General features: G+C 35.7%; 1 protein-coding gene across 1 annotated transcript; it reads right to left on the bottom strand.

The window, feature by feature from the left end:
• Window positions 1-494: 494 nt before the first annotated feature.
• Window positions 495-18,273, bottom strand: rhoca (ras homolog family member Ca). The gene is made up of 5 exons (XM_077197982.1): window positions 17,869-18,273; window positions 9,055-9,212; window positions 5,161-5,281; window positions 3,163-3,293; window positions 495-2,770 (listed from the first exon to the last, which is right to left on the bottom strand). The coding sequence occupies exons 2-5, from the start codon at window positions 9,208-9,210 to the stop codon at window positions 2,597-2,599; spliced, it is 582 nt and encodes a 193-aa protein (XP_077054097.1). The 5' UTR covers window positions 9,211-9,212; window positions 17,869-18,273; the 3' UTR covers window positions 495-2,596.
• Between the last annotated feature and the right edge of the window lie 124 nt (window positions 18,274-18,397).

Below are 18,397 nucleotides of genomic sequence, written 5' to 3'. Positions count from 1 at the left end.
GCCGGCGGCGGTGTGTGAACGCACGGCAATCACCACTCTTTATTAATACTTAATTTCTTTCATTCAAACAGCAATATTTTATTGCAACAATGCACATTTACTCATTTCAAATTCATTGAAACAGTGTTTCCAGCAAGTACATTTTTAAAATGGCTATTAAAAACGATATAAACCAGTTCTGAAATGTATGTCAATATGTAATTGCAAATTATGGCAATATATATCTTGAACTTTTTTATTTTTAGAGAAACTTTCTGTTTTAAGAAATGGGTTTTATATTATGGCATTAAGAATATTTTCTGGAATGCATGACTTTATGGCTGCTATTTTGTTGTGGTATTGTTTTGTCTTATGATTGTACTTAAAAAGAAAAAAAAAGGCAGAAAATACTTGGAAAATTATTTTTCAACAGTAAATTACCCAACATTTGTAAACTGAATTACTTTTCATTGCATGTCATTTCACACAAAAGAAAGAAAAAGAGTGCAACATTATTTTGCTTCGAAAAAATAGTTTATTAACATAAGTTGGTTTCACTTCATTCAAACAATTACTACTAGTCCCGTTTACAAAGCATTGTTTCTATGAGCGCTCATATAAATCTGGATTAATAAATCAAATTGAATACTAACAGAAAAAAGGAGACCATATGAACACAGCAGGTTGATCTCAGAGGCCAGTGTGCTAAGACTGGTTGCTGTAGTATTTTCCTCATGCTGATAATGACTTCACAAAGATCATGGGTCTATTCTCACTCCTGCATCGAGGATTTCATCAAGGACTCCACAAATTAGTACATTAAAAAAAAGATAAAGAACAAGTTTCTCCTTTATTTGTGAGTAGAGTCTATTTTGTACGTAGTCTAATTGGATGTTCCTTGTGCATTCAGTCCATTGCAGTCAGTATTTCAATAATGCCCTGTTTAATAAATTAAAATCCATGGCATAGTGTTCCATAGTGTTATTATTTTAATGATCTGTGAGCTTTTGATGGACCTAAACATAAAATACCCCAAGGAAGATATCAAATTTTCTCACTCTTTTTGGATGAACCTCAAAAAGAAATGCCTGGGTCATATTTCACCTTAAAATAAACTAATATATATATATATACACATGTATATACATGTGTTTTTTATTTAATTTTTAGCTGATATATGACCCAGAACACATTCTTAATCGTTTTTTGTGATTTTCTTATTTTACAATATCAGACCAGATTGAAACAGAGCTCCACCATGCTAATGAATTAAACACTCGTTCAAAGTCAACCCAGAGAGGAAACATGGGGCTGGATTTATGTAGCATTGCTAATTTACCTCATGTCAGACATCTCATGGCACCAGCAGCAGACAGTAGTGGAAGTGACATGAGTATGGATTCTACACCAGCTAATAAAAGCTACAGCTCTTCTAGAAGCACAGCTCTGCGTGATTAGCTAAGGTTATTGTCAGAAACACGATGATCCGAACACCTCATGATTACTGGCATGCAACATTACAACACTGATCGTGACCAAACGCATGCATGGACATAACTGTTCATCTCGTCTCCACCCGAACGCATTACAGACTGATAACTAAAGGCACACAATTTTGTGGGAACTGGAAAGGCACTCAAGGCCTTTTCTAACTAATATACATTTATTAACAATCATCAGTTTATGAATTTATTTGATGTTTCGCAATGCTAGAAACCTTCAGAAGTGATCGCACCTTAAATGTAATATTTGCAGTAACAATACTCAAGCATGTGTTCCGGCTAATGTGAGGACAATACAGTCAGATTATGTGAGGCATGAGCTCAGCCTGGATATTTGAGGCAGGTTCAACCAGTTTAGTATCTATAGAGCTCATTCCATGTGTACATGTGTGTGTTTATCCCTGTGCGGGGGACAAAAACGACAGATGTTACGCTCCTGGTTGGTTTTTAGACTTGACTGAGCCTCCAAATTACATGACATTGATATTTATTTGTGGAATGAATGCTATATACTCAACATTACTGAAGAGTTAGCATTTTTAAATACATTTAATTGGCTCATAGGAGTTATTCACTACTATAAAATTGTGTAGAAGACACAGAGAAGCTCAAAACACACACTTTACATTCAAATTGTGGAGGGAATGATCATGAAGGCACTGGTTTTTATTACCAAATTCTGTGCTATTAAGAGATTTCTACGTGGTTAAATTAATTTCGATTACAATAACATGAAACATGAAGATGTTCTCACCAGATTATAATAGTCAACTGATAAATATGCAAAAATACAATAACGTGACTGACGTCATCCGTACAGTACAAACTGGAGAAAGAAAAGTGTATTTCTGAAAAACATTGTGCCATAGAGGAAAACTAAATCAAGATATATAGTGACATAGATATATTTTGATCTAACCTGCTTTTCTGCCCAGCCTCTGTCCATTTAATGCATATTTTTTGACTTTCCTCCATTTCCGACCTGTTTGCATGAAATGTGACATACAGTCCAGTGTATTTATGTTTGTTTGGTCAAAAAATGTATTTTTTTGTGGAGTTTGGTATTTCCTGGTCAGCGCGGGGAGATCTTTCTGGAAAAAGACCGGAAAGTTCTCTTACAACAGCAAGCACCCGCTCCTCTTCTTCCTCTTGCGGACTTGCAGCGCCGCCCTGGTGGCCATTTCGAATACTTCCCTCACGCCCTCCTTAGTCTTGGCTGAGCATTCCAGGTATCCAAAGGCGCTGATACGGTTGGCCATGTCTCTGCCCTCCTCAGGTTTAACCGGCTCCTGCAAAACAGATGAGTTGGAACTGAATCATCACATTCAATAAGATCTAGAACCAAATTACTGTTTGAACTGTGTGAACGATGGACGTCAGAATTGCGCGGCTGCAGCTAAAGCTAGACTTATGACATGCAATGTCAATTCAGCTCCCTAAATGAATAGATTAACATAGGCCATCTGCCTAGATAACCGAACACTATTGCTGACACATCATTTAAGGGGCGAGACATGAAAGCATCAGTCATTGGTTATTAGAGGTTGGACTGATTGCTGGAGTACGAGAGTTTTGACAAATGATAATGATCAGGCCTTCTGGAGTGACAGTAATGCTGGCTGCGAAGAGCTCTTTAATGGGACTCCCCATCGTGGTGATGCGGCAGGCCCCGGGAACACACCTGCTTCATCTTAGTCAGCTCTCTCCGTGTGTGCTCATCGTTCCGCAGATCCTTCTTATTGCCCACGAGGATTATGGGAACGTTGGGGCAGAAGTGCTTCACCTCTGGCGTCCACTTCTCTGGGATATTCTCTATGAGACCACACACATTCAAGATTGATATATCATTTGAACACAAATTTGAATTTTATAGTATAGTCATGCACATAAATAATTAAAGCTGCAGTCCATAAGTTTTTTGTTTTAAAAATTTACAAAATGTATATAATAAGCTAATACATCATGAATCCATTTTCCTAACCATGTTTTTGTCTTATCCTGAATCACTACGGTACACCTGTCCTATAATAAGAGTTTATATTGGGACTATTTTAGACTGGTACGGGTCATACTGCTGTGGAATAGCCCAGAAGTACCTGTAGCTCCGGCCACAATGTTCTTCCGCACAACACATGCAGTTCTGTTTATTAACCACTAGAGCGCCAAAAGTTTCGGATTGCAGCTTTAATTAAATAAAAAAAAATAAAAAAAGTAATATGCAATTATATAATATAAAAAAAGACTTTACAAAATTTCAAATATCCATTATAAATGATTTATTTATATATATATATATATATATACACACACACACACACACACAATATATACATGCATATGTATTTGTTTCCCTAAACTTTCAAATATACATTAATAAAATAATAATATATAAATATATCAAATACATACACGCATATGTAGGTACGCATGTATACAGAAAAAAATTTTCATGTATATTTAAATTTTTTTTATTATACTGTACAAATTACAGTATCCATAGTTTGTTTAAAAATATAGTGTTTCCAGACTTATTCAAGTAATACATAATATAATAAATATAATAAATATATAATTTATATAATATAATTAGTGGTCGACAGGCAGATATATCCGTGGATTTTTAGCATTTTTTAAATATCATCATCGACTGATACGTTTTTCTGTTTGGCCGGCCTGTTGAAGCAGGACTTTTATTTTGATGGTGCTGCCTAAACACACGGCGCTCCCACTATCCATATTCATTATTATGGTCTCTGTTTAACAGTTTTGTCTAATACGCTAGATAGAACTGTTAAACAAAAAAAGTAAACTATACGATAAAGAATTGTAGCGTTTGGTTTTATATTATTAGTAACAGACAGGCAAACACTGCAATACTTTCTCATTTACCATCAAGCATTCAGCAAATACGCATTTATATCATTTAAACAAATCTTTGTATATCTAACAAACATTTAGCTTCACAAACCTGATCGACAAACATTAAACCTTTGATTTCAATCTATGCTGCGCTATATTCAGTTGCCCACTATCATATTCATGTCATTTAATATAATATAATATAATATATATATTATATAAGAAAGTCTTTATAGGTACTGTTATTTGAAGGAAAAATATGGTGACCAAAAAGGTTAAATAATACTTGCATATAGTGTTATAAAACTTTGTTTTATTATGTTAATGTGACCTAAAGAAATTGTGAATGAAATAAGGGATTTGCCCCAACAAATCCAATCTTATTACTGATATTAAGTAATTCATGTTTGGTGGTTCCATTCCATTTCACTGCTGGGGGAATTATGTGACTGATTTTATATATATATAATATTGGTCTTTTGAACCCTGCTGAATCAAGTAGCTGAATTCTAAATAATCTCAGAACTGTCTGTGATAACAAACTTATATAATTTGTTCAAGCTTCCCGACATTAACTATAACAAGGAATAAAAACTGGGATGTTCCTACGGGAAGCTGGTGGAGATAAAGGACAGTGATGTCATGGACACAAGTGTTATCATCATGTGCCTCGACTCTTAGACAAAACACAGGAACTTCCTGCATAAACTGATGACTTAGTGAATTGTATTTCCAGTAAGAACGGCCTTGACACAAATAAGAATGACTCAAAATTAAAATATAAAGCAGATTTTTTGGACTCTTTGGAAAATATGATTACCTAAACTGTCCGGACTGTCTATGGAGAAACACATGAGGATGACATCTGTATCTGGGTAAGACAGAGGTCTCAGGCGATCATAGTCTTCCTGTCCTGCTGTGTCCCACAAAGCCAGCTCCACCTGTGGATCAAAAATTGGACAGGATGAGTCAGACCTCAGTTGAAACAGCTAGTCGAAGCCATTAATGATCTCAACAGCACCCTGGACTTCGCATCATGGGTTGTTTACAACCAGATAAGTTGGACAAAAGCAGAAGGGCACTTAAAGTAGTTGTTCACTTTAAAATGAAAATTACCCCATGATTTACTCACCCTCAAGCCATCCTAGGTGAATATGACTTTCTACTTTCAGACTATACAATTATGAGTGAGTTATATTAATAAACACTCAGACACTTCCCAGCTTTATAATGCCAGTGGATTGCAACCATCAGTTTGAAGCTCATAAAAAAGCTCAACACGGCTCCGGGGGGTTAATAAAGGCCTTCTGAAGCAAAGCGATGAGTTTGTGCAAGAAAAATATTAATATTTAACACGTTACAAAGTAAAATTCAAGCTTCTGGCCAAACAAAGTCTACTTGTGCCTAAAGTGCAACTTACGCAACTTATGACGTCAGAAGTAGTGCGTCATGGCGTAGCGTAAATATCAGCAGTACGTACGTTGCATTACTCGCATAAGTTGCGCTTTAGACTTACGTGGAATCTGTTTGGCCGCAAGCTAGTTATTTTACTTTGTAACGTGTTAAATATTAATATTTTTCTTACACAAACTCATCGCTTTGCTTCAGAAGGCCTTTACTAACCCCCCGGAGCCGTGTTGAGCACTTTTATGATGGATGGATGCATTTTTTAGCTTCAAACTGATGGTTGCAATCCACTGCCATTATAAAGCTCGGAAGCTTCTGGGTGTTTATTAATGTAACTTCGATTGTATTCGTCTGAAAGAAGAAAGTCATATACTCCTAGGATGGCTTGAGGGGGCAATTAAATCATGGGGTAGTTTTCATTTTAAAGTTAACTACTCCTTTAATACACACTTTAAGACCATGCAACCCTAGTCTCCCTTAGGAGTGTACAACCCACAATACAATAAGTGAGGCAAAAAAAAAAATAGAAAGAAAAAAAAAGAGCATTACACATTCCTAAAAGAAACAGTTCAGGCTTAAGTCAGCTTACGTGTGTAGCTCTCTGCTTCACACAAGCCCCTTCTATTTAGACCTATACAGACCAGATATATTCAGGTTATTATGATGCAATGACAAATGTATTTTTGCCTCTCTACACTAATGCAGATGCACCTATATAGAATTTTGTGGGTTTTTAATTGATTTATTTATTTGCACCCTGGCTCTTCCAAGCTTTATAATGGTAGTGAATGGTGGGCAAGATTTTGAAACCCCAAAAAATTCATCCATCCATCATAAAAAAGAATCCATATGGCTCCAGGGGGTTAATAAAGGCCTCCCATTATAAAGCTTGGAAGAGTTATGACATTTTAAATATATCTCCGATTTTGTTTGTCTGAAAGAAGATAGTCATAGACACCTAGGATGGCTTGAGCTTGAGTAAATCATGGGATAATTTTCATGTTTGGGTGAACTATCCCTTTAAGCAAACTAGATTTAAATATTAAAAAAATATTTATTTCAAATATTTAAATTTGAAATATTATTTATTTATTTTCAATTAATCATTTTAAAACCAAACTTAAATAAAACCACTGTTGTCTTTTAAATAGAAGACAACACCATAAAAAAAAAAAACATGGTCAACCACGGTCATTTTCAAGTCAATGTATGTATAAATTGCATTTGATGTTTTATGAATAAATTAATAGTGAAAAAAAATAATGTCTGAGTGAATGTAATGGTCAAAGTGGGTTAAAAGCATCTTTCTACACTGAAAAAGAAATTGATGTAGAAAGATTTTTCATTCAGAAATTAATAAATATAACAGCAATTACAAAAATTGTACAAGTAACACTTTGAATTAAATGTAAAATGTTGAAGTAGAAAATCTATAAAAAAAAAAAATCTTGTAAAACATACTCCAAATATCTTCATTTTATTTACAATTGTGTAAAATCATTTTTAGAGTTTACTTTCTACTTTCAATGTCAGAGCGATGCTGATTATTTTGAAAAACTTATCAGATTCAGCCAACACTGATATGGTGTCAAAAATATTGAAGATCCCTACTGTAAAAGCAAATGAACTATTAAGGTATCAATCCTTCACATATGTCTCTCTTCCCTCACATAATCTGTTCAGGGCAACAACAAGCCTTGGCTTATCCAATCACAAGCCGAGTTAAACGGGAGATTAGAGGGAATCAAACTACATCCCTTCTGCTCTGCTGTAGGACTGAAGCTTAGTTTCATATCGCCGCTGAGTCATACACCGAGCCTGATGCCACATCATTACACAACCTTTCCTCAATTCACTGAGAGAGGAGACTATTTTTCCCTCCGTGCTGCACTGATCTGAAGCTCTACATCAGAATAATCTGTTCAGTGCAGAGTAAAGAAGCCCATAATGCTTTGAATGGCTCATCATTTTTCAAAGAGCATGCATAGGTGGCATCAGCCAAAAATGAATGCCATATAAATTGCAGAGCGAGTCTCAGTGAAAGATTATGAAGATAAATGTATTTTTCCTCTTTAGAGAAACATGCCCTGCTGAATCAGGAATGTGTATTAAGTAAATAGAGCCAACTTTTATGTTGACTTTAAAATGTATGTTTATCCACCGTCGCAAATAAAGTAGAGAATGTTTCCGAAGGCCTGAAAGATTTATTCTCATTCGCCATTGGGAAGCTTCTATATTTTGAGAAACCTAGCAGCGTAACACTGCTGAGAGAGAGCGAGGGGTTTTAAAAGAGATGCCATCCTGCTCCTTGACTTCAACATTTCCTGTGCTGGAGAAACAGAATGAGCCCACCTTCCCAAAAAAAAAAAAACGTCTTCCATCACAGGAAATGAAGTGGTCGGTTTAATCATGCTATATAGGGTTGGCGAGTCACAGCAACAGGGGCGAGGATATCTTGAGTCCAGTCAGGAAACCAGAGAGAACAGACATTTCCTGTTTTGCCAAGTCCCCTTTAGATTTCGTAGTGGTCAGGGCTGCAAAACATCAGATCTATCAGACCCCTTCACGTCACCCATTCCAGTGCAGTGTTATTTATATACTATTATAGTGTTTATTCATATTTTGAATTGGCTTATTTTTATATTTCTAGCTAAAATTTTAGTCATTTTTATTATTATTTTTCCCTTTAAAGCTTTAATTTATTATTATTTTAAGTTAGTTACAGGCAACATTACTAATTTTCATTTAAGTTTTTAATCTAATATTTACATATTATTTTATTTCAGCTTAATTCAATTACTGAAAATTATTTTTCGGTATAGTTTTAGTCCACAATAAAAACTTTTCCAAATCAATGTCTAATCAACTAGTAATTGTGTTATGCATTTCTTTTCTCTTTTTTTATCAGTTTTGGTAATTGTATTACTTAAACCCATTTTATTTCAGTTTACCATAATTTTCAATTACAATTTTTACAAAAGTTTTTCATCTAATTTTTAAAAAATGGTTTTAGTTCTCACTATAACAACACTGTTCCAAAAAAATGCCTATTATTTTACAATTACTGGTGCAATTGTTTGGATAGTCTATAGAGGATATACTGATATATCAGACTAAAATAACAACAAGTGTTCACAGATTCTAAGCTGGTTTTAGGATGAACATGACATTTGGGTTACTTAAAGATCTCAGCCTGGGTTTCACAATTAGCAGTTTACAAAACCTCAAGGTCTGGAAATATTATTAAGATGTGTTGTATAAAAACAGGCTTTGGGGGGTTTGGAAGCGGCCAAGAATCAAAAACCACCTGTTTGCTGTCGACTTCGATATCTGCAATGTAGTTCTCGAACACAGTCGGGACGTAGACTTCTGGAAATTGATCTTTGCTGAACACTATGAGTAGACAGGTCTTCCCACATGCTCCATCTCCCACGATCACCAGCTTTTTCCTGATAGCAGCCATACCTGGAGAGGAAATATGAGATTTGCTTCAATCACAATCTGCTACATGTCATGAAAAGACTCTTTTGAAATCAGAGCTGAATACACTATGGGAACGTACTGTAAGTTTAGAATCACAATCTCAAACAGAGATCACAAATCTGATCAGACAACTAAACAAAATAACATGCAATTAAATTTACTAGAGGTTCAGTTTTAAAATGTTTAATTAATCTGAATGAATCATGTAAAAAAAAGTTTTGAATGAATGATTCAATGACTCATTGAATCAGTGTTTTGAATGAATCTCGAGTGAATGATTCAATGAGAATACATTTTTTGTAATAGTTTTTGTAGACATCAGTGTTTATCTGAACTATAAATTTTTTAATATGAATATTTGTAACACAGAAATAATGATAGGCTAGCAATTTCATACCTTTACATGACAAGTGCGCTCTCTAGCTCAGCGGCAACGCAAACGCATATTTGAATGTTCCGGTGTGATTTTGTCAAAGGTTTAATAGACAGGCAAATAGTGAGATTGTGTAGGGTGTTTGATTTGAGATCTCAATATTTTACCGATTAATCGTACAGCTCTAGCTCCAGTCCAAAAAGTCTGTCTTTGAGTGCAAATTGTTCTTGAGAGTCAGATCTTTTCCAAGAATCAGTTCACAAAACTGGCCTGAATGATTCGTTCATGAATAAGTCATCACTCTCATGAATGCACCAAACATATCAAGACATTTCCATGGTCACATCAATGCTCTTCAGAAGTCATATGGACCACTTTTAAAACACTTTTGTAAAGTTTTTTGTAATTTTGAAGCATGATAAACCTGCTATCATTCACTTTTATTATTTATTAGAGTGGCCAGGAAATTCTTTAGAATTCAACACTAAACAGCTCTTCAATTATTTCCATGCTTGGTCCTCCAGCGTGACATAAAACTACTTGTTTTGCTCTTTTTAAAGTATATCCCAATGTTATCTTTATCATTCAGCCATATGTTGTCCACCTTAACAAAACAACCAGAAGGCAAATGCAAGCCGCTGAATCAAGAGCAGAAGGGGAAAACGTGTACGCAAACATGAAATGAACATCTGTTTAATGTGAACCCGATGCAAAACTCAACCAGAGGACACAATCCTCCTGGGCAACAAAACACATCACAACGCACGCAAGGCTTCTGAACACAAATAGACGTCAAGATCATTTCATAGTGACGGCTATGGAAATTGTCTATTCATTTAAAGTTTAAACAATCAAATTCTACATCTTTTATTTTAACCACATACATAGTTCTAACAGATTGATTTAAACCTTGTATAATGAGGTTGCATTTTATTTACTCAGCAAACCCAATTTTTATTCACATCTGCCTCTTGGCGAGTGTTAATTCTGGACTCTGGCTACACAATTCAAATCAATTTGCATTATAAACTGCAAGATGTCAGTTGGGCGAAAGAGGAAAGCATTTACTCAATCAACTACGTGAGATCTCTGAGGAGAATGTGTTATTTCATTGATCTGTCCCACTTTTGATCACCAACACCATTTCTGAACTCACTCGCTTGCTTATTGGAGCTAGTGTTAGTGTGACTATTCTGAGGAAGACGCGAGCGAGGTTGAGCTCGGGTCTTTGTGTGGGCGATAAGGGAGATTTGTCCTGCATGATGAATATGTGCCAGTAGGGAAGCACAGCTGTGCATATCGTCGTTCCAAGCCTCCCAATACTCATCTATTCTTCCTTAGTATTCAAAGATTACAAACACAGATTAAACACACACTCTTCTACACTGTCTGGGCTTGTTTTAACACGACTACTTATCAACCGGCCTCCATCAGATTGAGCTTCCTTGGAGCAGAAAGTATTTTATTTTTAGTATGGCCAGGGTTTCTTTCTCTCTCACATGAAGCTCTATCCACCCACAGGAAACGCAGGGGCTTATTTCCTAGAAACAGAGAGGGAGGGAGCACAGAAACTAATGGAGAAAAGAAGTTGCAGTTTCTGTGAAGGAATAAATTGGACAAGTTTTGTTGCTCTTATGTGATGCTATACAGAATTTAATTGAGGAAAAGAGCTAAAGTTCTGTCTCAATTTTTGTGCAGGGACACTTCGGAAAATTAATACAAGATGCAACTTAAAGGTTTAGTTCACCTAAAAATTTAAATTCTGTCATTAATTACTCACCCTCATGTCGTTCCAAACCCGTAAGACTTTCGTCCATCTTCAGAACACAAATGAAGATCTTTTTAAAGAAATCTGAGAGCTTTCTGCTCCTCCATTGACAGCTATGCAACTACCACTTTGACGCTTCAAAAAGAGATCGTAAAACTAATCAATATGAATTGAGCGGTTTAGTCAGTGATCAGTGAACATAAACAGAAGCTTAACCGAACATGATTGATGCGCGAGAACAAACCTCATTGGTTCTTACTGAAGCTCAAACGTGCTGCGCAACACGAGAATGAACCTCATTGGTTCTCGCAGATCAAGCGAACATGTTTGAGCTTCTGTTTACCACAACTGATGTATGGGTTGATGAAAGTTTATATGTGAATAAAAGCTTAAATTCAATCTGTTCATCATAAAAAGCGATCAAGTCTCTTCAGAAAATTTGGACTAAACCGCTCAATTCATATGGATTAGTTTTACAATCTCTTTATGAACTTTTTGGGATGTCAAAATGGTAGTTACATAGCTGTCAATGGAGGGACAGAAAGCTCTCAGATTTCATCAAAAAGATCTTCATTTTTAAGATGAACGAAAGTCTTACGGGTTTGGAATGACATGAGGGTGAGTAATTAATGAAAGAATTTTCATTTTTAGGTAAACTTTCCCTTTAAGGGATACATTTTATTTAAATAATTAATAATACATATTATTTCTATATATCATAGAATAAATGTTGCAAGGAAGGAGAGATATTTCTTAGAGTTACATATATTTTCACAGAATAATTTGGTAATAATAAAAAATCAGTAAAAGTTAGATTGTTAATTCTTCATTATTGTGATGTTAACTTAGACAGCCAAACACCAGTAAGAATCATATATATATATTTTTTTTTTTTTTTTTTTTTTACAACTTTCTCTATTTGACAGTAAAGGTTTCGTTATTTTAAATGTTACGCAACACCTTCTAAAAAAAGTCCTGGTTGATCGGAGAAATCTCCGAGATATCAAAAGAGAAACAAAAGCTCAGAGGAAATTTGTTGATACTCAGGAACACTTTTATTTGAAAGCAAGCAACTGATCAGTATTGTAATTTTTACGTAGCAGAGTCTGAAATGCATGGAATTCCCTGCGGTTTTCCATTTTCCTGTGAATATGCCTTTAACTGAAGTCCTGATTCATGTGTTTAAAAACATGCTAAACCTTCAAATGAGTCATCTGAAAAATTTCTGTACAATTATTGACAAAAGAGAAGTACACAAATAAAGGAAAGCAGGTAATTCAGGTTACAAAAGCAAGCAGACTCTCTGCTCTTCACACAGTAAAAGAGAGAAACTCAAATCCATGTGAACAGCACCGGATTAAAATTCTTTCCTGTCACACATCTGGACAGAAGTCACAGGAACCATCTCAAAGTTCTTCTAAACAAACATTCTCTTTAAGGGTGAAGGAACTGTCCAACTAATCCCAAACACATCTATTTTGAGGTTCAAACTACTAGTAACTTGCAATAAGTTACAGTACGATATATTATTGCAGTTAAAGGGTTAGTTCACCAAAAAATTAAAAGGTTGTCATCGATTACTCTCCCTCGTTTTGTTCCAAACCAGTAAGACTTGCGTTCATCTTTGAAGCACAAAACGATGATATTTTTAATTAAATTTCTGTCACTCCATTCTAGGGTTGGGAATCAAAAATGGATTCCAATTCTGGAATCAGATACTTAGGTCAGTGTGCACATTTGAATGTGATTTTTAACCATATTCAAGCACAATAAGACACAAAAGAAAACTCAATTTGGTACTTGCACCGTGAGCTGTCTTCTTCGCCCATGGCCCTCCAGGGACGGATTTGAGGAACCCTGTCCTAAAGTAAGGTTATAAGGTTACACAACCAGAGCAATGTTCTCAAATACAAATGCCAACACTTGAAAGGTCTCCAAACAAAGTGTTTGTAGGAGTTTACCGTTCAAAGTCCAAAATTAAAGTGTGAATAGAATAAATAAACCTGAAGCACTTGACTGTTGGCCAAGAATTTTATTAGGAACATTTAAAGGTACAATATGTAGGATTTTTTCAGTAAAATATCCAAAAACCACTAGGCCAATGTTATATATTATGTTTAGTTGATTACTTACAATATCCCAAATGTTTCAAACTATTTGTAAATCGTGAGAAAATTGCGATTTTAACCAAGGAAACGGGACGTGCGAGTAGGGGTGAGGAGTCCCCAGTCAATGGCGTCATTGGCGCCAGTCAATCCGTGTTAGCCTCGGTTACGCCAGGTTTGCGCTCGTACTGCCATAGTAAACATGGCGACAGACGTTGACAACTGGGTTATGCCTGTTATGCCTAGCAGGACGCTCACGCTGTTGTTGTTTTGTTCAAACATTATGGACCATGGCAAGCAGACTTTGAGACAAAGAGAGGACTAAAACGAAGATCAAGATCTTTCAAGATGCCGAGAGCTCCACGTCCGCGACTAACTTCGACTTGACAGAGACCCGAGTGTTGCATGTACTTTATTAGACAGGTGAGCAAATGTACATAAAACTATCAATGTTATTTAGTTCAACATGATGAAATGTTAGAATATGATCTGTATGTTATTCTAATGTTGATCTAGCTTAACGTATTTAGTCTCATACAGCCAACACACAACCTAACTAACAACATTCAACACACTAAAATGCCGTTTAGTGTGATAGTGTAACTGTTAGAGCAATTGAAACAGCGCTGCGTTAGCTCAAGTTTAATTCGTCTAATAAACTGACCTGTTTGAGTAGCTATTAATTCAGCACTTGCGTGTAGTTCAGTAGAATGAAATGTCCTTATTCTTTTATATCCGCGGGACTCACGTTGTGTGTGGCGCTGGTATACGTCTAGCAATCGCGCCCTGCTTCACACCACAGTCATGTTAAAAACATCAATGTATTCACTCCATCAGCTTGATGACAAGATCCATAATTCAGCTTAATGTGGAATATACGTCATCAATATACGCCTTTGTTATTCTAAGAAGTTGGCGACCCCTGGTGCATATTGTACCTTTAATAGTACAGTAAGAATGACAATTTGACTCATGTACATAACGTACGTTGACTGGTGTAATGTAACAAAAGAGAAATTAACAAAATAATCACCTAAAAAAAAACATTTGCCATAACTCACACTTAAAATCACCATGAAATCAAAACTGGCAACTCTTGTTATTTTTATGGAATTTTGCAGTATTTATATAAATAATTTATGCATGCATGTCATTACTTTTTGTTTTAATTCATGTGCCCTCATAATCTTTAATCAAAGTAACTTCCCCTCCCTCTTACAACGACTTCTCTTCTCTGATGATGTTTACTGGCGCAAGGGCGGGGCAACCTGTCACTCACATGAGATCGACCAATGCCAAACCACAACCATCCCATCAAATTTCCAGTAGAAAAAATCAAGTGCCGTCCTACTTTTTTTTTCATCAAGAAGCTGTTTGACTCAGATATACATCACAATACGGAAGAAAAGACTATTGCAAATTCCGTTTCAAGCCAACTTTAACTTTAAAACATATTATCAAACTTTATATGCATACTAAGTAAAAAAAAAATCTCAAACTCAAAAATGTGCATCACATTAAGTTTATTAGTTTATGCTAAACTGTAATCCAATTGGATATAAAATTGTATATGCAATTCAAATATATAAATCCTTTTTTGAGAATGAAGCCACCAAAAGAAAATGGAATCACGTTTGTTTGTGACATGAGGGACAAAAACTGACTCATTTCATATGACGCTGCAAGTGATACAATGACCTCATGAACACCTCATCAATGCAGAAGATAATAAGCTGAAGAGATCTGGTTTAAGTAAACAGTGATAATGTCTTTGTCCTGGTTTGACTTCCTCTTGACCATCAGAGTGTGGAGAAGAACCTCTCTGTATTCACAGTTCAAGTTTTCAAATGTAAACCTTCTATACTTTGATTCATTTTGGGACTACTTAAGTCTAAGAACACTACTGTGTAATTTGGTCTAACTAGTGTCCGTCTTATCTTAAAAAGTTTTGACAATGTGTCCTGTCAGGTGACTCAAAGACGCCACATGGTCACTCAAAAAGAAAAAGAAAAACCCACAATGTCGTATGAGCCTTAGATGTCGAAGGCCTTAAATGCATTTCTGCTGCAGAAAAATATTTGAAAAGTATGGCAAAGATCACCAGATGGCAGGTTGACAAAGGCAGCCAGAGGCTTAATGCAACAGGAAGCACACTGAGGATTCTGGGAGCAGTTTGTAATGCTGAGCTGGTCTGAAACCAGTCAATTTTCATTTTCAGCATACCTAATCCATATTAGCTCATTTATCTTTGTCTGGGGTCAGACTCCAAGTGACATTAATGCACCAAACTATTACATGAGAAGGGTTCAAGATTTGGATTTATTTTCACAGAAAACAGCAACAAATTTTATCATCAAACCTGTGATTTTGAATGCATATATTTGATGGATTATAAGTCTTAAATCACTCAGTCTTCAATCAGTAGTTCAGCAGCATGATATAACTTCTTCCTCTCTCTTTAAATGCAAAATGCATTTAATAATCAGAAAAGCAATAAACAGACAGAAGGTGGAAACCAACAGTTAATAAGCTTTGGATTTAGGCGGCGCTCAGTTCTTGTAATTTCCCGACAGGCCTGGTTAATAGCCTTTTAATTCCACTTGTGGCAGACATTATGTCTTACATATGCGTCAATTGGCCTCCACATGTATAAAAGTATTTTAAGCAGCATTTTTTTAAAGGACCTGTTCAGTTCAATTTGTAATCTGTGTTCGGTTGAATTTGTTTACGTTGTCGAAATGGCATTTTTCAGTTTAGTTCTAAATTAAGGTCTGGACTTGACATTATTCGACGTTGACAGGACTTTGATGTTTTTGGTCCTACAACCTTAAATACAGCCAAAACCTAAACATTGATTTCAAAGCCATTGCATTTTTATTTTTTAACAAGTTAAATAAGGACAACAACTAACAAGGATGTGGGTTCCTTTACATGTTTGACTAGGACAACAATTAGCCTATATTAGCAATCTATTAGCAACTTACGTAAAAAAAAAGTTATGTATAACAAAATTTGTGTAAAATACACTTGTTTTAGAATCAACTTTTGAAATTTTAAAACATTAGTTCATGCCCATGCTATTTTGTTTACCCTTTGAAATATCATGGTAACACTTTGTATTAAGGTTTCATTAATTCACTTATTTTCATGAACTAAGAATTAACAATACTTCTACATGTTAATTTCAACCTTTACTAATACATTATTATAATCAGATGTAGGCTATTTGTTAACATTAGTTAATGCACTGTGAACTAAAACAAACTATCAATGAACAGCTGTATACTAAATGTATTGCTCATTGTTATTTCATGTTAGTTAATACTTAAACTAATGTTGATAAATGAGTCCTTATTGTTAAGTGTTACCAATATCATATTTCTGATAAAGTGAGATTACAACCCTCTTTCCGATCAAAGGATATCCTGATGATCTTTACAGATGACAAGATGATTATTAAAAAGTCATTTCTAGTCGAAAAACAAAACTGAGCATAGACTATTTAGAGATTTCCAAATCCTTTTATGACTTCACTAATTTCCATGAGAAATTTCCCAGGCCTGGAAGGAAAAAAACACACACTTTTTGACATTCCCTGACATTTCTAGGAATTCCACTTTCCGGAACCATGGGAACAGTCTATGCTATCACAAACAACAGTTTTCCCCTCATATCATACAAAATTCTGAAATCTGAGTCGACAACAATGCAATGTCTCTCAAAGGCTATCTGAACTCAAGGCTAGGAGTGTAAAATGGCCTACAACACCTCAAGGATTAGGCTAAAGATCAGGCCTGTCTTAAGTCTTATCCAAGCATTTGGTTGCCACAGAACAGCCTTTGGCCTAAGGCAAATTTGAAGACGGCAGTGCTTGTATCTTGATATCTTGATAAGCAGACATGGCATCTTGACGGACTCTCTTCGGTGTAACAACAGGTTAGGGAAAGTTTTTAACTCAACTGAAGCGCTGTCGACTGCAACGCCCTTGTATGACTGAAGGAAACTGATTTCCGCACGACTCGAATCGCGAGCAATTAATTAGTTCGCAAGAATATCCAAAACTCACGCGGAGCTTTACGATTCGCAAATGTGTTTTGTATAATGTTTAATACACTCTATAGAACTCTAAATGTGGATTCTCACTGTTTAGTATGGGTCAGTCAGTCATACTAGCCAATCTTTAAACTATAAATTTGACATAATTCCCACGTAACCGTGAGTGATTAAAAACATAAACGAGCTTGTATGAGAACTATTGCAGCTCGCAGTTCACGAGCCACCACCTACTTTACCACACCGCCTCAGCAAACTTGTTTTCTATCAAAATTCCTAAAGTCCGACAATGTCAAGTAAAGATGTCATGTAAGTTACACAAAATGGAAACCTAAATACCTTATATCTTCGCGGGGGTTATATTCCCTGTCGATAGCGTTTCCGAGTTTTAGGCGCAATGTGGAGAAATTTCACGTTGTTTTTGCTGAGAGACGAAGCTCGACTCACAGAAGACCCGCCCGCATTAATGTGAATCAGTGCCGAGCGCTGCGCTGCTGGATGTTGACTCTGGTGAAGGAGGCGTTCGGCTCTGAAGAATGAGGAGGATCACTGCGGTCCCTCCCTCCGACACCGAGAATAATGACATCATTCTTCTGAAGCTGTGGACTGGAGAGAAGCTGCCCGGTGTCGTTCACCACACAGACCACTAAATCAAGCTGCTGTGTTGCCTGGTTCCTATGCTATGATCAGCATATTTTATAAGTGAGCACAATAAAACCTCACTGACATTCACTGAGACAAGAACCGTATATAGGAAGTAATCGAAATGTAGAACTGTCTTGTTCTTTCCAGAACAAAAATACTTATTATGAAAGCAAAGGGAAGTTGTCACATGGGTTTTAAATGTGGTAAATGATTATATCAATAT

The sequence above is a fragment of the Siphateles boraxobius genome, unplaced genomic scaffold, assembly GCF_051911475.1.
Source record: "Siphateles boraxobius isolate OS27281-9 unplaced genomic scaffold, OSU_SipBor_1 41, whole genome shotgun sequence".
Lineage (NCBI taxonomy): Eukaryota > Metazoa > Chordata > Actinopteri > Cypriniformes > Leuciscidae > Siphateles > Siphateles boraxobius.
Note: the sequence above shows the minus strand (reverse complement) of the source record. Positions and strands in the feature narration are given on the sequence as shown.

Excerpts from the sequence above, each read along its gene's own strand:
- rhoca (XM_077197982.1), bottom strand. The coding sequence starts at position 9,210 with ATGGCTGCTATCAGGAAAAAGCTGGTGATCGTGGGAGATGGAGCATGT. Across the intron at positions 3,294-5,160 it reads AGACAGTCCGGACAGTTTAG|AGAATATCCCAGAGAAGTGG; the intron begins GTAATCATATTT and ends GTGGTCTCATAG. Across the intron at positions 2,771-3,162 it reads AGCTGACTAAGATGAAGCAG|GAGCCGGTTAAACCTGAGGA; the intron begins GTGTGTTCCCGG and ends TCTGTTTTGCAG.